Raw genomic sequence first — 23,968 nt, 5'->3', positions numbered from 1 at the left:
TCACTACTCGATTGACTTGATTGAAGATTAGAAAAATATGAAATGTTATGAAATTGTAGTGGAATTGGTTGTCACTTTGGAATATTGATCTTTTTTATTATACTTAGATTATTTTTTTAGTCTTGGTGTAGTATGGTTATTATTACTGTGTGAACAAGTTGATCATATTTTTGTTATCCTCTTTTTGTTATATCTAAGCATGTATGTCATGAAATGTTGTGAAATTGTAGTAGAATTGATGGTCTTATGTTCTAGTGGATTGTAGTGTTATTCTCTTTTTATAGTGAATTATAGTGTTAAATCTAAGCATGAATAGGGTGATATTATGCTTTTGCACTAAGTGTTAGTTTGTTATGTTTTTAGAATTAGTGATTTTACGTTATAGTGAATTATAGCGTTATCCTATTTTTCTAGTGAATTGTAGTGTTATATATAAGCATGAACAAAATGCTCTTATGTTTTTGTACTAGATGCTAGTTTGTTATATTTTTAGAATTTGTAGTCTTATATTGTAGTGAATTATAATGTTATCCTCTTTTGTAGTGTTATCTTCTTTTGTGATGAACTTTAGTGTTATTCATTTTTTGTTATATCTAAGCATGAACATGGTGATCTTATATTTTTGCATAAACATGGTGACCTTTATTTTATGTATAGATACTAGTAATAAATTCATTTTGTATTCGTATCCGATTATAATTCGAATTTTTTATCTAGTTTGTATTCGTATTCGTATCCGTTTAATATCCGATACATATCCAAAAAATATCCGTATCTATTTAGTTAGGATATGATTTTGCATTTTGCTATCCGTCCAATATCCATATCCGTATCCATATCTGGAATAAAAATATAGATCCCGATGTGGTTTGAGCACTCTCCGATTAGTGTCCAAACCGTTTTCACCCTTAAATATAAGTGACAATATCCTTCTTGCCAGTAAGAGCATTCACTCTATCGATTAGGATAAATCTTCTCAACTACATATGATAGATAAGTTTGATATGTAGAAGGTTTATGACCACCTAGATTGGCATGCCATTTTACAAACTCTTAAGAAAATGAATTTTCCTACTAAATGGATTGATTGGATTAAAGCTTGCATTAATCCGGAGATACTCTTTTTTTTATTAATGATACTTATAGTAAATGGATTTCTAATCACTATAGCATTAGACAAGGTAACCCTTTATCTCCATATTTATTTATTATTACTTTGTAAATTTTGTCAATTTTATTGAATGATTCTATGCATAAAGGATCCCTTGTGGGTTTTTCGATTAGTGTCTGTCATTTTATGTATACTGATGATTTACTTATCATCACAAAAGCTACTTCTACTAGTTGTGTGGCCATCAAAAATGTTTTTAATATTTACGAGAAAATTACCAATAAAAAAATTAATCTTGACAAATCTGATTTTTACCTCCCTAGCTGAAGTGAACCTCAAATCAATAGGGACATCAAAGATTTTTTGAATATTAGCCACAATAACTTTTCTTTTAGATACTTAGGTGTTGAAATGTCCGATGTCCCCTTTTAAAATTCTCATGAAGGACTGCTAGGGGATTATTGATAAAGTAAACAGTAAGCTTAGCTCTTGGAGAAGAAAAATCCTTTCATGGACATGTATAATCACTCTTATTAATTCTACCATTAATGTTATGCCCACATTTACGATTAGTAACTTTGTTACCATTCTTGACACTATTGATTCTATCACCAAGAGTGCTAAAAGATTCCTCTAGGAGTAGGGTGAGGAAAAAGGCCTGCATTTAATTGATTGGAGTATTGTTACCATGTCTAAAAGAGAGGGGAGATCTTAGTGTTAGAGATCTTAGAAGAGCCCGTCTTGCTTTTATAAATCCTAAGATTACTAAACTTTTGGGTAGTGAGGATAGACTTTGGGTTCTACTTATGAAGTATAAATGTGGTAGTTTAAAAATTTGGGCTAAAAGGAATAAAAGGAAGAGTGCCTCCTCCATGTATAATTACATCATTCACGCTAGCAAAGAGCGTTGAAGTAGATACATTAAAAATATTAGTGATGGCAGCACTACAACTATCATGCATGACCCTTGGGTTTTTTTTTTCTATGCCTCTCTTTAAAGTCAACTTATCTTAACATGAATATAAGCTTTGGCAACAAAAGAGTAGCTAGATTAATACATAAGGGTATTTAGAATTTGGATAGACTTGATCTTTGGTTTGGCCCAATTTTGAGGTTTGTCATTATGAAAATTATGCTCCCATCGTTTCGCAAAAGGATTCCTAGTGCTGGCTGGAGAACCCTAAAAGCCAAGCTTCTGTGAAATCGGCTTATAAATTTCCGGCCAAGCCTATCGAGGGTAACCGCTACCCTAGAATAAATTGGGACAAATTATGGTAATTACCAATTGCCCTGAGAATTTATTCCTTTCTTTGGAAATTATTTTAAAATTAGCTACCAACCAAAGACATACTTCTAAGCCACAGAATGCAAATATCATTTATGTGTGACATATGCAATCGTGACATAAACTCGATTTTAACATATTTTTCTTATCTATGTTTTCCCTAAGCAAATCTGAAACTTAAACATGTCGGTTTTTGGATTTCAATTTTTGTTCGACAATGATTGAATTCAAGGAAGTGGCTTAAGGAAGGTAACAACTATACTATTGATAAAAAAAAAAGTTTTAGCTATTATTGCAAATTCCTTATGGCAAATCTAAAAACATAGAAATAGTTATAAATTTAACAAATGTACAAATTCTGCTTATATTACTTGGAGAAACATAATCATAATTACCATGAAATACTTAAAGAACACTATAGAAACAAGCATCCCTCAAAATCCGGCTCCTCCCAAACTTATTGGATGGAAACAACCATCTGATAATTGGATAAAACTAAATTGTGATGGATATTTTGATCCATCAACCAATAAGGAAAGAGGAGGTTGGATTTTTAGGGACTCTGACTCATATATTTTGCTTGTGAGGAGATGCAATCAACTACAATAGTATAATGTATGTAGAAGTGTGGGCGGTGAGAGAAGCCTTGCTAAAGGCTAGGCAGCTAGGCATACACATGCTGAATATAAAAAAATTAATTCTCAATCTCTGTTTTATATGCTCAAAAGCAATGAAATTCATTAAGAGCTACTTCAAGCTTTTCAACCAAATTACTATCACCTATGTATACAAGGAAGCAAATTATCTACGAACTTTATTGCAAATTATTCTAGAAAAAACTTTTCTAAATTTTTGTGGAGTGGCTCAGACCATCCTGAGTTCATTTCAATTTTGTGGAAGGAAGCCTTTGGCACCAGGTATAGGCAGAAAGCATTGGATTACTTTTTGGGCTTCTTGTCTAAGTTTCAATACATCCTTTACTTTACCAAAAAAAGGAAGAGGAAAAAAATAGAATGGGTTTATGTAATTTACTTAAAACCCATTTTACCTTAGTCTAATATTTAGTTACTATACTAGTTTTAACTAGTTTAAGAAATTTTTTATTGTCAATCCAAATGCCACCTATATTTGCCGCATAAAAGAGGGGAAATATACTAAGGGTATTTTTATCTTTTCGTTTAAAACATTACAAATTTCTAATATAAGTTTATTATTCTTATGTCATATTAATTATAATTATTACTCCTTATACTAGTATTGAATTAAATATTAAAATAACTTATACTAGTATTAGTTATCTTCTTTTGGTATTAAAACTTAGAAAATTAATACTAGAAAAGGGCCTATTCTACAAGTGAATACAATCTTGTAGTTTTAATCTACGCGAAATCATTAGTATTTTAGTTTAAGCTAACGACAAAGTTAAATTTCACCATTTATATTATTTCGTTTTGTAATACTTGTGACACTAAAATATAAATGTAAGAAAAATTGAGTAAATTAGCATTGGATAAATACTACAAGTATTTCTGGGTTCAAATCCCAACTGCATTAGTCTAATTGGGACATCGTTAAGTTACCATTTCTCTTAAAAAAATAATAATAAGCGTAATACAAGAATTTTATATAAAAAATATTTTCTTAATTAGTCCTTGTAAAAAAGCTTTTATATTTTAGGTACACACAACGATATATCCGAAAAGGATAGGGTGTTATTCATAAATTTCTGCGAGAGAAGCTTATTTCCTCTCTTCTCCTTTGTGTTGGTTATCTATCTCAAAGGTGCATGGTTCTCTTTGCATGCGCTTTAGTTCACTACAAATTTCGTAGATTAACTACATAAATGTAATTCACAGTTTTTCTATAAAATTCATAGTTAATGTATAAATTTACTACAAAATACGGTAAAAATAGGAGGAGAATGAGAAGAGAGATAGATACTATCATATTCAAACTTTTAGATGTATTTATAATACTAATATCTTACTAATATCTTGCTAATTTACAGTAACTTATTTGCACATATATTTAATTTTGTTTTAGAGGAAACCACATAATTTAAATTAAGCAATTCTCTTTTTTTTGAAAGATTAATTATAGAGTTTTTAGTTATTTAACTAATTCTAATTATCTCATCAATATATTTAATTATATCTTATTTATTAATTAAATAATAATTATAGAGATTTGTATAGAATAAAAAGAGAAAGAATAAGAGATAAAAGCCGCAGCAGAGTAAAAAGAAAATGTAACAAAAAAAAGTCAAGCCCTTAATTTTTTTTTCCATAGATATATTTTGGAGTAAATTAATAGTTAAAATTTAAACAATTTAGCATAAAAATTAAAAAATATATTTATTCTATTTTTCATAAAATTTATCTTAGTTAAGGATAATTTTGTCTTTCCAATTAAATTACTAAGACTTAATTTCAAAAATAACAAGGTAAGTATGTATGCAAATAACATATCTTGTGAGGGTATTTGTTACGATTGATCACAGAGGTTAACAAGTTAGTTACTTAGCTTTATTTTATTATTTTAAATTTTAAATAAATTAAATAATTTATATGTGGATTTGATACGCTAGAGATTTTTACTTCTATAGATAGGAGTGTACATGTATTGATAAGAATCAGAGAACGAATCTGAGTTTAGCCAAATATTTCTTATTGTTTTTGTAGAAGCATTCAACCTTCTAAACCCTAGCCACCTTCCTTCACCACCAGCCACCCTATCTTACAGCCGTCCACCATCACCTTTGACCTTCCATCACCCTCCGACTCCCGTTGTAAAGTTGGTTAATTATTATTCTATCTTATCTGACCTTGCTCTATTATTTTAATCATAATTTTTAATCTAGATCTCCGATTGACTTCATTTTAAAGCCAATAATTTTGAGACTTCCGAGATTATTACTTCTCAAAATCTCAGGATCATCCAATGGATGGATCATTTCATATCTGGTTCATAATAGTATTCATACAAATATCAACTTTACAGGGGCAATAAGTAAATACAAATTTATTTAAGGGTATAAATGCAAAATAACCTTTTGTCAACACAACAAGATACATTAACAAATAATTAATAAAAATAGCAAATAAATGGTACACGAGGAATTGACACTAAAAAGATGCAACAAAAGAGAAATTGACACATTATTTTACCTAATCTATTTCAATTTAAATAACTAAAATATAGTTTTCAATTTTAGGATGAGAGAAGCAGGCTTCTAATAAACAAGGGAGGAGAAAGATAATTTAGGAGTTTCATCTTTCAAGCAATAACGATGATACTATTCACTAACCTAACTTAGGCCTGTGTTGCAAATATTTTTAATATAGGGGGCAATTTATAAGTACCAAAAAGAAAAGGTGTGAACCGCCAAATCATAAAATATAGGGTGTTAATTGCAAAGTTGACCAAAAATGCCCCGCTAGTTTCCCCTCTTCGATTCAAATCTAAATTAAGCCGCTCGCCTTCTTCCCATCTCTCTAGGCCCTCAAAACCTAGGTTTTCTTCCTTCTTTCGAAAGATCTAATTTTCTCACCCCTTTTTGTTATTATCCTTCTTGATCTTTTCCTCGTCCCACGGTCCGATCTTTCTACTTGCTTCCTTCTCCGGGCCCTCTAATTTGGTTTACCCAAATTTTTGTTTCTCTTTCTTGTTATCTTTTGACTGTTTCTTCGGTGTTCATCTCCGGATCTGGGGGCAGGGCCTTGCTTGGAACCCTAGGTAGTGAAGAAGAGGAAACCTAGGGTTCGGGGAGATGTCTCCGGAGTACGGGAAGTGTAATGGGACATTAAAGCGGAAAGATTTCTCGCAGGAGAGGCTTATAACTTATAGGAGGAGGAAGCGCGCCAAGACGAGCATCGATGATGGAGGGGTAAGGCTATAAAATTCTCTTTGTTTCACTTGTTTCTGCTGACAGATAGAAAATTTTCCCACTCTCTGATAAGTTCGGCAAGAATTGCTGATGGAGTGGTATATACTAGTGCTATGGCCACTTTGAGTTTGCTCTAGTTATAATTTCTTGGAATTTGTTATTATTGAAATCCCAGAATTTTTTGAACTTGCCAAGGTTCGTTTTTGTTGCAAGATTATGAGAAGATTCAGGATATCTGAACGAAGGGGTAAGCAAATAGTAAACTAGTTTTAGTAAATGATCTAAGAGTTTAAGTGGCCATGCCAAATGGTCCTACGGGTGCTACTATGTTCCAGAGATCATAACCACTGAGCTCTGTATCGGGCAATTCATGCTAGGTTGAAGCTCAAACTGTAAGGTGGAATGGTTTTTTGTTTTTGTTTTTGTTTTCTGTGTGTTTCTTCTTAGGGTTCTGATGATTTCTCTTTTATAAATAATGGTGCATAGTCGTGTTAATTGTTAGAGAATTCCTTCTGATGAAACTGCTAGCATCTTTTTGCTTTTGTGAAAGAGAAACAAATATCTTTTCCATAAGTTATATTAGCTTTCAAAAGGTGCATGATGAATCCAGGATGATGAATTATGATGATGTGGAACTGTGAGAAGTTTAGTATGTTTGGTTCATTCGGTGGTTATTGTGTTCTCAAATTTCACAAGAATAACCATAATAGATTGTGGCGATCTAGAGCTGCATGAAATTGCTTTAGTTCCGTCGTTAGTTGGTTACTGCATTGATATCTTTTGCCTCCAAGCAGTTACATCAGACTTCTTGACTCTTGTAATATCTTTGAACGTTAAGGACATGCTTTAGCCTTAGTTCATACAGATTGTTGAGCTTTAGTCACATGGATGTGATATGCAATACCAAAGCAGGCTAACGTTCATCACTTTTCTCAAGTAAATAGTGATCAAATGCTGAAATACAGAAGTTCTATTAAATCTGTTTTGGCTTTTTATATATTTGACTAAGATCAAATAAAACTCTCTCTAAGGGCTGACAGCTAGTTTCTACTTGTCCAAATTTGGAGTTCTTGAAGGTTATGAGGTCCAATGCTTGCAATGTTCTCAATTTCGAACTATTGGTAGAAAGACAGATCAAGTTTCACATAGACAGAAATTAGCGATGCTTAGCTAGAGAATAACCCTATTAGCAGAATGTCGTAGCACGTCTGGGCTATCAAAGGAATCTAGATTCTAGAGTTCCTTTGTACTTGGTCCTTCTGTGCTGTGTTTTATTGGAGCCATTATTTTTGAAATAGTATAATATTATCTTGATTCTGCTAGCAATAATGCATTCTTTCTCTGTGTAGAAGTAGTCTTTTCATCTTACACTGATATCAGGCATAAACTTTCTAATTTTCTACAAGACAACTTCATAATAAAAGAAAAGCTTTTCTTAGGTTGGTTGATAGGTGGAATTTTATGTGCCAAAGGGTTCTTTCTTTATCTTTATAGAGAGCAGAAAGTACCAATAGGTCATTTGGATGAGCTGAACAATATTGATATTCAGGCAAGAAATCTGACAAAGCTTTGCTGCCTAAAGAAGGAACTAGCAGCAGTAAATATCTAGTAAATTATTCTGAAGCTACCATGGAAGTGTCAAGGAAAGATATTGGGTTGTTTGCTTCAAGAATAGCTATCTTCTTTAGGGGCTGTCCACAAAGTCAATCTGAACCATGAAGTAGTGAAACATTTCACGTTCCGACATGCGAACGACATTCAAATTACACTAGTCGAGCTAGAGATTTGCCACAGATGTTCGAATGCCCTGACGGACCTTCTCTGATTTAAGGACTTAGTTGGAAAAGGTATTTATACCTTCTAACCTTTTCTAGGGATAAAGAACATTACGAAAGAGGAGATACAGCAGTGAAGGGCTGTCACATGAATTTCAAGGAGGGGCTTTTGGATTGAATTAATATCTTCATTCGGTATCTTCTCTAGCAAATCTCATTATCTTTTGCCTAAATATTGTGAGGGGATCATCTTGTTCTAGGCTAGCTTGTTCTTCCTATTTCAATGTTATCTTTTGTATTAGAGTGAGATTTTCATTGATTTGGGATTGGGTTTTCTCTCCACTTTGAGGGATTATAAAGCAGGAAAGCTATACTTGTCATAGAAGAAGTATGCTAAGCACATACTTGATTGTTTCAGGATGACAAATGAAAAAACCATGAGCAATAATTTGAAAAGCGGCCACACTGACATAGTGCACTGGTCGCCTCGCCAAGGCCAATGGTGCCGCTACAAGGCAGCCTATTGCCTTGGTGGGCTGCCTGAGCGCCAAAAGGCAGGCCTAGCGGTTCAACCTGCTAGCCTGCCTTATCGGGTTGGAAAGGCCAAACTGTTTTTTTTAAATTTTCTGTCTTAAATTCTTAATTTGTAATTTTTATTACTTAATATGTTATGCAAGGTAGTCAGAGAAATTAATTGAAGTAATTATCAATTGTGTTTCAGTCTTCACTGTTAATCATAGGAGGGATTTAAGATTTATTTTCTTCTAATCCCATCAAAAAGTAAAATTCTCTTTCATTTTTCTAAGTATTTCTTTTGTTTTACACTTTAAAAACTAATTTATGTTGTATAGATAATAGATCTAGCTAAATTTTCTAAATTTATCATTTGCAAGAGGTCTTTTTACATTAGTCTAGCATTTTGATGTCAGATCTATGAGAACTACTATTTAAAATGTAGAAATCAAAGGGAAAATCTAATTTCCCCCATATTTTGCCCCAAATTTTAGGGAAAAAAAAATTCAAAATTAATGTCAAATTCATTCAAATTGGGTCAAAATTAGTGTAAGAACATGTTAGATTAACTTCATATGAGTTGATTTTTACAATGCTAAGATCCCAATGTAATTAGAAATTATTTGATAAAATAGGTCATTTAAGCATTTAATCATATTTCTCTTTGACTATTGCTATATCAGTAGGAAAATAGGTCATTCACAACATTATTTGGGAGAAAACTTCTTATGTAGCCTTTGAAATACATATTAGAAGCATGTTAGTGGGTGTGCTAGTGGCCGTTTGCACGACAATCCTATTTATCTAGTAGTTAGGTACTTAGGTATGTTAGTTTGTATTTCTACTTGGTGTTGATTGTATTACCTACCATTATTGTGTTTGGCCCTTTTATTCCTCAATAATCCTGTGGTCAGTTCTTCCCCAGGAGAGTACAGCAGAACTTCATGATGAAGTGTTACAGAAGAACACCTATGAGCAATATAGGCATGGTAGAACAAATAGTCATTGGAATCACTGGAGATATGTCTTGGAAAACATCCTGCAGTTGCCAGATATAAGTGAAGGTGGTGGTATTAAAAGCTGCATTTGTGATGTGCTGACATATGGTTCTTCTGGATGCAACATAAAGCCCAAGAAGGTAGATCTCCCTCTGGACAGTGAAAAACCACAGGTATGAGGAAGTTATCTTGTTTTGTGTGCAACTCTCTCCAAATAATTAAATTCTTACTCATCTTTGTCTTTTATCAGGTTAACTATGGGGCCTGCTGTGAAGAGAAAATGCATTCTGAAAGGCTAGATAGTTCCATAACTCCTCTCTCAGATGCATCAAGAGCTGGCTGTCAAGTAGATATAAATGCCAATACATTAAAGTGCAAGAACATTTTCCGTGATATTCTATGTTCAGAGAAATTTGCTTTGCTATGTCATTTGCTGTGCAGAAACTTTCGAGTCAACCAGATGAACCAATATTTTGATTTTAGCCTAATAAACTCAAAGATGGAAAATGGGGATTATGGGCAGTCACCTCAATTATTTGATCAAGATATCCAACAGGTAATTTTAGGTTGACCTCATCTTTTCATTTCTTTAATCTCTATAACTTTGTGTTTCAATGTTTGCTAACTGTTGTATTCAGTATCTACTCATACACACTGATGTATCTAGAATGTCCCATTTGTGGTGGTTCAATTCTTGTTGCTGACATGTCCATATAGTGGAAATCTAAGATTGCCAGAGTGCTGATCAACTGATGATTAGTCCTGACTATTATGGCATATGCAAGCTAATCTTTATTATCTATTCGAAATGACTTTGGTAAGAATCGTGGGGAGCCTGCATGACAAGAGCAGGCTGCAGGCATCTCCAGTAGTCAACCCAAAGGCCATATTTTTGTTTCACTTTATAGCTAGCAGGATGTTTGTGAGATATGCCCCTATTATTTTCATTTCAAAGTACATAAGTTGCAAATGCTTACTTATTTACTATCATTATTAGCTCTGCACCTCTACCAGTGGATTTTTTTTTTCTATTTTCTTTTAGAGGGCAAGGCCATAGGCCAATTTTATTATGATGATGAAATATTCATTTTATCAACAAAACTCCATGAGACAAAGGTAAGATAGAAAAGCTCTACAATTTAACCTATTTATGTTAATGTATTGTCATAGAATATAATGTTTATGAATGAAGCAGATGGTATGTGATCACACCTTAGAAATCTTATACTTTCTTCAATGATGATGCAAGCGCCAGGGCTGTTTTCATCAAAGAGTTCACTAGTCTCTTGGAGTGACAAGGAACAGGAAAAATTAGCCTTTGGGGCAAGGAGGTCAAGTCCATGAGTGATAGAAAAAGCTTTATGGCGCATGCAGTTACAAATCGATCTTGATAGAACTAAATATTGTGCTATTTAAAATGGAGTTACAATGTAGATCCTCATGCAGGCATCAAACTAGACTTCCCAGGCAGCATGCACCAAGCAAAAACATGTCTGGTGAGACCAAGTCCACTGGATAAGTATGCTCAACAGGGTTAAAATGGAACGGACTCCTCCAGCCACAAGTATGGTAGCACACAAAGCTGTAGCACTGTTTTCCACTGTATGAGCAGTTGAAGTGTTAGGTCTATGTAGAGCAACTTGTGGTGCCTTCCAGAAAAATCTCATAATAATGAGACAATAAGAGAGATTTTCAGGATTGCAACCTCCTTTTTGTAGAGATGAGTTCTTTGCTGAATGAGATGTGAAGTATTACCTCTCAATGAGATAACCACGTACCAGAACAATTATCTAGCAAGTATCTAATGAGCAAATGAATATTATAGATCAGCTTAACCTTCCATTATTTCAAATTCCTGGTTGAATTGGGGATAGTTTGAGAATTCCTTGAAGAAAAAACTTTATCTAACTCCATGAGTGAGTCAATCCAGAGGTTTGGAAGTAACATCTTTTACATCCATTTTCTGCTGACTGAATCCAGGAAATTGCAAATATATGATCCCTTTTAATCTAGCAAATACATGATCCTGTTTAATCTAGCAAAACCCATGCGACTTCATTATAATCTTATTCCATATATGGAATGTTAGAAAAAGACTATTTTTACGCTCTTATGACCATCTAGCTTGTATTTGTCTTGTGTTTCTGTTGTTTATCTATATTTAGTTTTAATGTCCTTACAACTATCGGAACCTTATTATATTTTGGATTTGTACATTTAACAAAAGTAACCTAGACTGAGGTGATTGCTGGCTCAAAGCTCTGATCTCGTGAAAATGATCATTCTTTTTTCGTTTCATTGGGGTTGCAGTAACAAACACTTCTCTTGTATCACATCTTTTTCTGATATTTCTAGTTTAGTTGGACCACAGGGCTCTCAATCATCTTAAATGTTCACTATGTGACAATCTGTTTATTTGCACTTTGTTGTACAGTATGCATGAATATGCGTTAGCATAGACATCTTAGTCTTATACCCTTTACAGGTATGGGAGACATTTCAAAATGTTGGTCAAGATATGGTACATTTAGCAAGTGGCCTTGCATACTTGTCAAGGAATTCATTCCAGAAGCAGGTAAGTGTTTATGGAGTTCCAATTTTGGATGTCACTCATCAGGTTGTTTCTTTTGAGTTATTGATGACGGAAAATAGAGTTTTGATTAATGGAGATAGTTAATGACATCTAAATCTTTTAAGTTTTTGAATTAGTGAATTCTGAAAATTTTACCGTCTGAAAATTTGTTGATGGTTTTATTTCTGTTAATAGTTTTACTCAAAATTGTTGATGGTCTTCTTTCTGTTGATATGAATTTCTGCTTGTAATAACATGCTGGTGATATTGGCTGATCCGAAAATCTGTACAGGTTGGAGGAGTTTCTGAAGTTGTTGCTGATGAACATAAGCCTGAGGCAAGTGACATTTATTCTAACTATGTTGCTTCAGATAATCTATTTTACCTAATTTTGAGACTTAAATTTTATAGATTCACACTCTTGCAGGAGACCTGTCTGGTTAGTCTTAAACGAAAGAATTCCATGGAGTCATACACTACCATACAGTTTACCTCATGCTATTCTGACCATCCCATCAAACCGGATCAAACAGAGGCCTCGTGCTTGTACAAGATTTGCACTTGCAAGCAGTGTGGCACTGAAGCAAATGGTGCGGGGAGCCTTATCTGTGATGGATGCGAAGCAATGTACCATGTCTCATGCATACAGCCTGCTGTCAAAGTGATTCCGACCCAAAGCTGGTACTGTGCTGCCTGCAGCGCTACAAAGATGGAATCACATGAAGCTGCCTTAACCCATAATCAAGAAGATAACTTGCACCAGAATTGTGAAGTTTGTGGTAGGCTTGAAGTTTCTGAGACACTAGAAATTGAGAGTTGCGACAAGACTGCATTAGCTAATGACAACAGGGAGAGCTCAGTTTCTAGTATGGAAACTGAGGAACCACTGGAGCTGTCAACAACTACTATGCCACAATTGTGCAAGCTATGCAGAACATGTGAAGATGAAGACAAGAGATTCTTAATATGTGGTCACATTCATTGCCCTTACAAGTTCTACCACATAAGATGCCTGAAAAGTAGCCAGATTGCAAGTGCAGCACAACAAAATAAACCATGTTGGTACTGCCCATCTTGCCTCTGCCGAGATTGTCTCTCTGATAGAGATGATGACAAAATCGTCCTGTGTGATGGTTGTGATGAGGCCTACCACTGCTACTGCATGAAACCACCTCGCACTTCTGTACCCAAGGGCCAGTGGTACTGTGTTCCTTGCAATGTGGCAAGGGCAAAGGAAGGGATGAGGAAGTATGAGGAGTGGATCTTACAACAACACAGGAAGGAGGATGCCAGAGATGCTAATGAGACTAATGCCATTTCCAAGAAGCTAAAATCCAAAGAGCATATTAGCTGTGAGCAAACAAAGAATGTAGATTACATCGCTATGTCTATGACCTTGTGATATTATTCTTCAATGCAAGCACAATCATCACTACCAATATCGTCACTTTGTAGTGTCCAAATTACTATTCATCTTTGCGGAGATGTTTGAGGTCTTCCATCTCCTGTTTGTAAACTAGCTTTTTCTCACTATTAAGATTGTTGCATTTCAATGCTGGTAAGGGAAGATTAGTTGCAAAAGGCAGGAAATGCAGCTAGATAAGATCAGAATACAATATGGAAGAATTTTTTATTTTATATTTCATTCCACCACCGACATCAGAACTGTAGTATTGTTGGTGTTGTACACTCGTGTGTTGCTTATGCTGATAAACCATTCTGTGTAACTTGTTTGACATTTATGGGAAGAAAGACTATCCTTCCTGCTCATTCACTTTTATCCTTTTCTATTGATGGTATTCCTGCATCTGTACCTAATACTGGTTGCAAAGTTTTTGGTTTTCTTTTCTCGTTTGGTTCATTCAGTGAAAATCCTAATTGGGACGCTGTTCGATATAATTACCTAAAACTGATGATAGTCAGGTATCTGCTGCTGACAACTATTGATGATCGCATATCTCCTGGTTACAATTATGCCTGCAGTCATGACATGAATTGATGAGGAACTAACATTTTTCTTGCTTCTTTTGTTGGGAAGGCAGGATTTCACTGATGAAGTAATACTGGATATGTTATGAGATTGCAGGGTTTTTTTCACTCAGATAACTAGTTGGTCTAAGGTAATGAACCAACAATATATATAATGTCTTTGAACATATGCTTTGGTCCTGATATTATTATAGATCAGAATGCTTCAACTTCAACCATGATGATTTTTCTAATGGGATGTTGTCTTGACTCTTGACAATTTTAGATTGAACCAAAACCCTCATTGCTGAAATTCACACCTGGGACTGAAAAAATTTGAACCCCAGTCAAGACAATCCTATGTGTTCACAAGTTCAGAAGGGGTGGAAGAGTTGTCAAACTCTTGATTTTAGTCAACTCTTCTGATTAGTTTTAGTGATTATCCTATGTTTTAGTACTACAGTAATGTTTGAAAGTGTTCCTTGACAACTATAAACTAATGTAATTTTATGAGCAATAATTTTTTCTTGAGAGAATAGTTTTATGAGCAATATTCTACATGAGCATTTATGACCAGACAAGAATCATGCCCTGCAATAAAATTGAAAAAAAAAAGGGTTCATGACACCTCTCATATCATCTCTCAATAATATAAATTTATGAAGGGAATCTTCTCATTCTATTTATATTCTTGAAAGATTTCATAAACTAGCTTACTTAACTAATGCAGTGTCAGAAAGAGGAAAAAAAAGATTAAGTGTGAGAAAAAGCCGGTGGAGCAAAACAGCAATCATGGCATTGTAGTTGACTTGAATTCACATGCCTATCAGGCAGTCCGGAGTTTGACTTTATTTTTCTTTTCTTGATTTTATTTTAATGAGAATAATGGGTATCTCCATCACATCAGATTAAAAAATTATTACAAATGACAAAGTCTAGTAAAGCTGGAATAAGATACTGATACATTTAGTTAGGGTCTTTTCTTATTGCATTAGTTATTTATTTTTATTAAAATAAATTTTTGGTAGGTCGTATTCGAACGCGGTTGGGGACGCGTTCGAATGTCTTTGTGAACACCTGCATCAGGTTCACAAATACAGAGAACGTGAAATGCGCGTTCGAATGCAGTCGGGTACGTTCGAACGCCTGTATCGCGTTCACACATATAGATAATGTCTTTTGTATGTTTGAACGCGATCGGTGTGAATCTTTTAGAATTAGGGTTAATAATTGTATTTTGGCTTGTTGGCTAGCCTCTATAAATGTGTGAATGATAGCCAAAATCATTATGCTATTAGATTATTGATTTCTTGCCTCCTATCTTCTCTTTATTCTCTCTACCCTAATCTCTCTCCTCCCTCTTCACTAACCTACAATCTCTACCGTTGGCAAGGTCTCTCCTAACTTCTAATCTCCATCGGTTGAGTCCTCCCTTTTCTTTGTGGTCTTGACCACTTCTTCCCCTTTGTCTTTATCCCTTAACAATATCCACCATCCACCCTCATCTCCATTATCATCCATAACCCTGACATCTACTTCGCCCATCACCACTACCATCATTCGCACTAAATCTAATTTCATCCCTATTGAAGTTCGAATCTATGAAGGGCATAAATACAAAAAATGTAGATAAGGAAGTTACGGATCGATTCCACTTGGTTTCGTAATTTTTTGACTACGAAAGAATATTTGGTGAATATTTTCCCTCGGTTGCGCGGACTGCTTCTTACAATAAATTTAGATCTTGAAGGAATCATTCCGTAGCCTTATCATTGGTATCAGAGCTTATCTTTTGGTACCGCATTACATTTAGGAGGATAATAAATCTCTCAGCTAAAACCTATAATAGAGATTATATATTGTTTGAAACCAGAGATGATAAGATCACATTTGCTTAAAGATTCGATTGCTCCTCTCCTTCCAGAGTTGCCACCGAATTAAACAAACAAGCATGTCACAACCACTTAGAATTAAACTACAGAACTAAGTAAAGTTAACTCGACTTGTACATACATAACCATACACATGCTTATATTCAAGTAAATTCTACTTGGCTAACTTTTTCAAGTCTGTCTTACATATTTTGGACATTGAAATATGGAGTATTTCCTCTTGATCTAGTTTTTTTTTTTTTTGTTTCTTCTTACTAATATATTCCCAAAGTATTAGCATCTCTCTCACTCTATGATTAACTTCCCAAGCTTCATAAATTATGAAAAAACCTAGACACCGTATATATCTAAATTTAGGCATTGATATCACCTATTTGCTTAAACATATACGGAATAAATATAAAAAACTAAAGCAAAGATGAATACTAAAATTTTTTACGTGGAAAAACTCAAACGAAAAAAAAGGATCCAAACTCGGATCAATACAATTATAGCAATTACAAGACTGACTTATAAAACAACCTGTTGATCCCCACGACTTTGTTTTTCTCAGTCTTGCTCGCTAGCACCCATGATTCACCGCTTCCCATGATTGATCTCCAATCTCAATAGTCCACAAGATTGATTCTTCGTCTAGATGACCCTTAAGACAAATGCTTGGTGTAATATAGAAGAAACGGACCTTGTTGGTAGAAGAATGATGTAGCCCAAGAACTCTATTTCAAAAGCATTCACCAACCACAATAGAGTTAGAGCATCACAATCCTTATATATGTAACCAAGATAAGACCAAATCCAAATCATATCAGAACTCACGTAAGTTCAAAATTTGCATATTATGTAGGTGCGTTCGAATGGGAACCGAGCGCGTTCGAACGGGCTGACTTATTCTCAGGTGTGTTTAAACAGACCCAAGTGCGTTTAAATGCGATGACTTGATTTTCACTGGATGAGTTCGAATGCGCAAATACGCTCTTCTATATATGTGAACGTGCCGTGAACGTATGCAAGGTGTGTTAGAACGGCCCTTGACTGCGTTTGAATGACAAAAAAATATTCTTTATATTTGCGAACGCTTGTACACGCGTTCAAACGGCCTGAATACAGTTTTTGTATATGTAAACGCCTGTGCACGCATTCGAATGGCCTGGATGCTTTCTCTGTAATGTAAACTCCTAAGTGCACGTTCGAACGCCATGTTCGAAAGTGATGCGAACGCAGTACAAACGCAGAAACTTTTCTCCTATGATCTTGAAAATTTTCAATCCAAGTATTTTCAAAACTTGTATAAATGCTTATGTACATATATAAAAACACTTAGAATATTTCGTACATAATTGCCAACACTGAAAACCTAACAAATTAGTATAGTCTCATTGACTCAAAATTTTAGCCATTTTACTCATTCATTTATGGATTCAATAGATCTGATATCTACAAATCTTTCAAAAATTAAAAGAAGGTTTGTCTACTATTTATGTCTAAATTGTTCAAATTTTAATGGTCAATTAACTCCAAGGAATATCCATGCAAAAAATTAAAATTTTGAAGTGCATACATGCAAAAATCATGTGTTTAAAAGGGTATATATATATATGTAAATATTAAATTTAGTGGGACATACAAGCAAATATGAGATTTTTTGAAGAGTATGTATGCAAAATAAAAATAAAAATATTGCCTTTTTTTTGGTGGTAATCAAGGTTAGAAGTCAAGATCCAAGATGGATCACTTAATATAATACTATTATATTCATGGATATTTAGCAGTGTTGTTATTACACTTGCCATTTGCTTGCTCAAGAATCGATGGTTGATTCTAGGGGTGTAAACGAGCCCAGCTTGAATGAGCTAGCTCTAGCTCAGGCTTTGCTCGAAATTAATTTCGAGCCCTATTATGTTATTTAAGCTCGGCTTAGCTCAACTCAACCGAGCCTAACCAATCCCGAGCTGAGCCCGAGCAAAGCTCTAGCTTGATTAAAGGATGAGGAGGCGGTGGCGGCGTGGATGGCGGCTTGCCGAAGGAGAAGTAGGAGAACGATAGAGGAGGAAGTCGACGAAGAGGAAGTGACGGCTTACCAGTGGAGGAGGCCAAAGGAGATGGTCAATGGAAGAGGAGGAAGAAGAGGAGGTTCACGCCAAGTCCAACGCCGATAGAGGAGGTTGCCGAAAGAGGCTGAAGGAGACGATTGATGGAGGAGGAGGCCGATGGAGAGGAGGAAGATGAGGAAGCTGACACTGAAGAGGAGGAGGTGGCAGCGGTTTGCCGATTGAGGTCGACGAAGAAGAGGTAGCGGTGGTTTGCTGATTGAGGTTGACGGAGAGGAGGAGGTGGCAACATATTGCCAATTGAGGCCGACGGAGAGGAGGAGGTTGGATGGGTGAGGGTGACGGGTGAGTATTGGCTGGGAAGGAGAATAAACGAGCTTGAGCGAGCCGGCTTTAGTTCAGGCTTGGCTTGAAATTCAAATCAAGCTGAGCCTAAGCTTTAGTCGAACCAAGCACGAGCTACTCGTTTATTCCACTAGATTCCTCTTGATGAGATCCCATGCATGGTAGCCAAATATGGAGTGATTGACCAAACTGGCCTTATTTTAATTTTTATTTATCAAAATGGATTACTAAATGGGAATTTCTACACTGTAGCAATACCTAAAATGCTAAACTCATAAGCGTTTTACATTTTCACTTAATCGCTAACTAGTTCAACATTTTTATATTATGATAAAACGTTGAAATGTTTAGCCTTTTATTTGTAAAATCGGTTTAAGTTAGTGTTTCAATTGCCTAAGTTAAAACTATACTTTTATATTAAAACCGCTTATGAGTTTTGACTTTTTTTTTCCAGGGCTACGGTATAATAAACCTATTTTGGTAATAAATTTGAGGGCAAATCTATATTGGTAAAAATTATTTAGAATAAGGCTAGTTTGGTAAAAAAACTCGCCAAATGTGTCTTAAATCATGGGAAGCCATTCACAATTCTAATTTATTCTCGAAATAAATTTGCATATAATACCTAAATTTTAGAAGAATATGTGATTTGAACTCCACATTTTTTAATATTAGCAAATCGGACATAACTATTTGTGAAATGAGCAAAATGTACATTGTTGTTAGAGTTATCTGAGAAGTAATTTAATAGAATGTTCCACTCTAATACTGTTGTTTAACTCATTCTAAATGTTAGATAATTTAACCTAAAACTTGGCCCTGTATGACTTGAGTCTAAGTACTGAATGGGGGCAGCTGGCATCATTTTTTAGTGGTTTAGATAACTTAGATCTATGCTAAAAAGAATATAGTATATGATTGTGAATTAGTATAATATGAAAAAATGAAAAATATATTAGTTTTAAAGAGAAATAAATGACATATAAAAAATTAATGGATCAAAATGCCTTTTGATTTTGATGATATTAGAATAAAAATATTATTATTAAATGAATCAATTATGCAAAGTTTAAAAATATAAAAAATGTGTCATTTTTTTTGTAAGGACTTTGTCTTTGGTAGTTGCGGGCTTATGCGCTTGTAAGCTTGCAAGCACCTCTATTATTGCGAGTTTGTGTGCTTCATATTATCGACCATGCTCATTGTGTCTTTGTAGGTCTTTAAGCCTAGAAGTGTCATTGGACTGACGGGCTTGCATAGTTGTAAGTCTACAAGTGAGCTTACAAATATTGTTTACTATTTTTTGTTTCTCTTACTAAGGTCGTTGATCCGCAACCCTACTATAAGATAATGTTATTGTTTTTTATACTAAGGTTGTGGGTTTGTAAGGCCATTGCGGATTTGGCCTACAAGCTCTCAACCCTATTATAAGGAAAAATATCTATTGTTTTATTTCCCTTTCAGCTTTGTAAGCCTGTTTATAAGTTGCACTATTTCTTTTTCCATAAAGTCCTCGATATTACAAATTTCATTTAAAAAAATAAAAGTATGTTATTGCAAGCTTTGAAGTTCATAAGCCTACAACTAAAATGTATTTATTTTCAAAGGAAAATTAATGATAGATAAAAAAGGATTTAAAATATGGGTGCTAGTATTATTTTTATTTGACATGGAAAAGTGAAAAATATTTATTCTTTAAGAAAATTAAATATACGATACAAATAGCACCAAACTATTATTATTAAATTTATAAAACATAAATGTAAACCTTTTGTGAAATTATAATTTATGGTTAAACATATTTTATCTTCCAGCATCTCCAACCGGACTCCAAATCTCTAAATTTGAGATCTGGGGCTCCATAGCTAACTCTAAATTTGGAGCCCCAACAAAAAATTTGGAGCCCGGCACTATTTACTTTTTGATTTTTTAAAATACCAAATTTGCCCTTTACATGTTTAATCCAATAATTTTAATTTCATCTGTATTCTTTACTAAATAATTTAGTTAATTAAACTTAATATATAATTAATTTTACTAATTTGTTTTTAACAAAAATAGTACGAAAGGTCTCATTGAGACCTTTAAAATGAGTCCAATATTATTTTTGAGTTAATTGAAATTTTAAATTTTTTTAATATACATAATAGGTAATTTTAGTAGTATAAAAGAACAATAGAAAAACATGAATTTTATAGGAATAATATGCAATAAATGATGATGACTAAATTAGAAAATGATAAAAAAAATTAAGTCTACGAGATATGCAATTAATATCCTCTGAATTTTTAGTCATTCTCTCAAGCATTTCTTTCATGCAAAAATAAATTAATATCATCTACCAACACTTCCTCTTACATATCAAATAAGTCTCTTGGTTTTGTTTGTATAACTACATATCAATCTTTGTCAATGGGATCTTATACATAAAAGACTTAGTCCTACTTGCAAGGCTAATATGAATGGCTCATTAGACAACTCTTGTCCAATGAAAATTAGTCACTTGAAGTTCACTAAAGTGAAACCCAAATCATCTTTTCTAATTCTCCTATCTTGTTCTCTTGTACATCAACCCAATCACATTGGAATAATATACTTTGAACCCTGATATATTTTTGTCTTTTAGATGCACACATCTTTCAATATTACCTGCATATCCATTAGGAACTTTGATTGTCTTTAATAACTTACAAAAGGTGTCTTTCTCTTTTGATTATAATGTGAAACAAGTAGAGGGTAGACAAGTTCTAACACCAACTTGCTTAGGGTGAAGTGACTCTCTAATGCCCAAAGCTTGTAAATCAAGATGAGCGTTCACATAATCCTTTGATCTTCCTTCAATATTTAATAACGTTGACAACAAACTTTCACAAATATTCTTCTCAATATGTATTACATCTAAATTGTTATGTAATAGAAGTTTTTCCTAATAAGTCAATGAGAACAATATACTTCTTTTCTTTCAATTATATGGTAACATCATTTATTTCTCTTGCCCTTTTCAAACCCCTAAATAGTTTTTTTTTTTGCTCCCCAAAGGTATTAATGACGCCTTGTAGATGACCTAATATCTCGAAACCTGATAATCGACTAGGTGCATCTCTAATTTCTTGAGTTCCATTAGATGATACATTTTTGACATCGAAATCTATGATTATGTTCTAGTAATCGACGATGGCCCATGTAGAAAAATTTTCGACCATGCTTCAATTTGAGAAAGAGTATCACTACTACAAGGACATGCTAATTTTCCTTTAGTTCTCCACCATAATAAATTTGCATCGCTGGGAAAATCACTAATAGTTTATATAATTGCTGCATGCATGACAAAATTTTGACTTCTCGAGGCATCAAAAGTGTAAATGTCATTTGTCCACAAGTCATTATGTTCATCAATCAATAGTTACAGACTCATATCAATATCATTTTCTGGTACACTAGTGCCAGGAATAAGCAAAGACAACATAAAGTATGGTTTTTCCATGCACAACAATGGCCGAAGGTTACATGGAAAAAGAATTATTGGCCATGTAGTATGAGTAATACTCATTGTTCTAAAGGGGTTAAACCCATCACTTGCTAATCCGAGCCTTACATTTGTGAGGTTTGAAGAAAATTCAGGATGTTGAAAATCAAATGTTTCTATGCTAGGGAATCAACTGAATATCGCATTACTCCATTTGTGTAGCCTTCTTAATGCCAATCTTATAAGCGATGCTGTCTAAAACTTTGGTAGGAACTTTTTATTAGGCATTTATATCTATCTTCTTCACATATTTCAACTTCTTTCCATATTGAGATACCACAATATTAGCATGGTGTTGCATTGGTACTCTCTTTGTAATACAACATACAATCATTTGGACATGCATGACTTTTGTCATATCCCAAGCCTGAATTTTAAATAATTTTCTAGTCTCATAGAAAGTATTAGGCAATACTTCACCTTCTGGTAATATCTTCTTCAACAACTTAAATAATTGTGTAAATGAAATGTTACTCCATCTCTTGAGGCACTTCAAGTGAAATAGATAACAATAAAAGAAAGTTTGCGAAATGTCTTGTAATCTCGGATACAATTCTTTTGTGGGCATCTTCTACTAGTTTATAAAATTCGTGCACTTCTGCATTAGACTCTTCTTGATTTTTCTCTCTGTCTTCTTCCTTGTTATCTAGATTTGAAAATCTAAATGTATTATGTAACATTCTATGGATGTCGTTATGGCTTTCTAATATAACATCCCTAAATAAAGTACTAATTTCTCTATGAAAAATCTAACTTGTGTAACCACTTAAAAATCTGTAAGAAAGTAAATGATCAAGAACTTTTTCTTGATTATGCCAAAAATGATTAGTGCATTTTATACATGGACATAAGATTTGTTGTACTTTCCCTACATTTTCACATTAAATGTAATCAAAATATGAGAGAATAGATCATAATTGCAGACAAAATGATTAAAAAAAAGAAACTGTTATAAATAAGGAGCAACCGTGCCTCTTCAATCCAACTTCTATCCATCAGATTTAAGTTATGATCTTAGAAAAGTCTACAAAATTTAGGAAGAAGAATCTCTTTGATAAAATATATATAAAAAAGTATATGGTTCTATTTATGATTTAGAATGAGCACAACTAAGGCATTTAAATTTTAAGTTTAAAATGCCACTGAACATAAACATGATACTAAACTAAGAGTGTCCAAAATGAATACAGAACTAAACATTTAAATTAGTGCAAATTATATTTTTAACGAACTTGGATGCTTCTAAACAATGAATATGGGTGTATTCATACTAAAGATCAAAACCAACAAAAGAACTCTAATTTCATTTTGAAACAAAATATATGCATCTACTTATACAAACATTTGTACACGTATACGACCACTCAAAAAAAGAAGAAAAAAAAGAAAACAAACTAGCATCCAAGTATCTTGGATAGCTAGTCACCCCAGAATCATCTTCCAAGACATCTGCAACAACACTCTTCTCATCCTAAGAAATTTCATAAATATGATACTATCTTCCTTCAGAAAGATTTAATCCGACTCGCAATCAGTTTCAGATAGGAATTTATATAGAACTTTCGAGAGATTTTTTAGGGGATCTAGTTGTTGAATTGACGTAAATGGTGTAGCCTTCGAAAAATGTTTTCTAAGAATCCAATTTTGCTCAAATTAGATGACTAGATTAGTAGATATCTTTAGAATAATGGATGAAGGTCAGAGGGTCAGACTTGCGACCTTCGTCTAAAAAAGAGGAACGAACTAGATACAACTATGCAAGATTCCTCTTCTTTTATTGAAGAAAAAGGAAAATCTAAAATCAATTACACGAACAGAAAACAAAATATTTCTTTCGATAAGATAAGAAAAGGACAAACATGGGCTCTAAACATGGGTGTATTCATATGGGTGTAGTAAAAAAATATGTAATTTAAAGACTTTTTTATGCATCACATGCTAATTGCATGATAAGAACTAATTCAGTAGGAAGTAGAGGTTTAAAATAGACATCAAATATCAAATAGATGTACATAACTTACAAATTATTAAGCTAGAAGTTGTTGATGA

General features: G+C 33.7%; 1 protein-coding gene and 1 pseudogene across 1 annotated transcript; one reads left to right on the top strand and one right to left on the bottom strand.

Annotated features, from left to right (window-relative positions):
• Positions 1-5,882: 5,882 nt before the first annotated feature.
• Positions 5,883-13,887, top strand: LOC140772253 (PHD finger protein EHD3-like). The gene is made up of 6 exons (XM_073114229.1): positions 5,883-6,282; positions 9,496-9,741; positions 9,819-10,124; positions 12,054-12,143; positions 12,433-12,477; positions 12,568-13,887. The coding sequence occupies exons 1-6, from the start codon at positions 6,166-6,168 to the stop codon at positions 13,540-13,542; spliced, it is 1,779 nt and encodes a 592-aa protein (XP_072970330.1). The 5' UTR covers positions 5,883-6,165; the 3' UTR covers positions 13,543-13,887.
• Positions 13,888-20,941: 7,054 nt separating this feature from the next.
• On the bottom strand, positions 20,942-22,398 carry LOC140772037 (uncharacterized; annotated as a pseudogene).
• Between the last annotated feature and the right edge of the window lie 1,570 nt (positions 22,399-23,968).

This window comes from Typha angustifolia, chromosome 12 (genome assembly GCF_048772165.1).
Source record: "Typha angustifolia cultivar Huaian chromosome 12, ASM4877216v1, whole genome shotgun sequence".
NCBI classification, from domain to species: Eukaryota; Viridiplantae; Streptophyta; class Magnoliopsida; order Poales; family Typhaceae; genus Typha; species Typha angustifolia.
The sequence above is the reverse complement of the archived record's forward strand: the minus strand, read 5'-3'. Positions and strand labels throughout refer to the sequence as shown.

Excerpts from the sequence above, each read along its gene's own strand:
- LOC140772253 (XM_073114229.1), top strand. The coding sequence starts at position 6,166 with ATGTCTCCGGAGTACGGGAAGTGTAATGGGACATTAAAGCGGAAAGAT. Across the intron at positions 6,283-9,495 it reads CGAGCATCGATGATGGAGGG|GAGAGTACAGCAGAACTTCA; the intron begins GTAAGGCTATAA and ends GTTCTTCCCCAG. Across the intron at positions 10,125-12,053 it reads TTGATCAAGATATCCAACAG|GTATGGGAGACATTTCAAAA; the intron begins GTAATTTTAGGT and ends TACCCTTTACAG.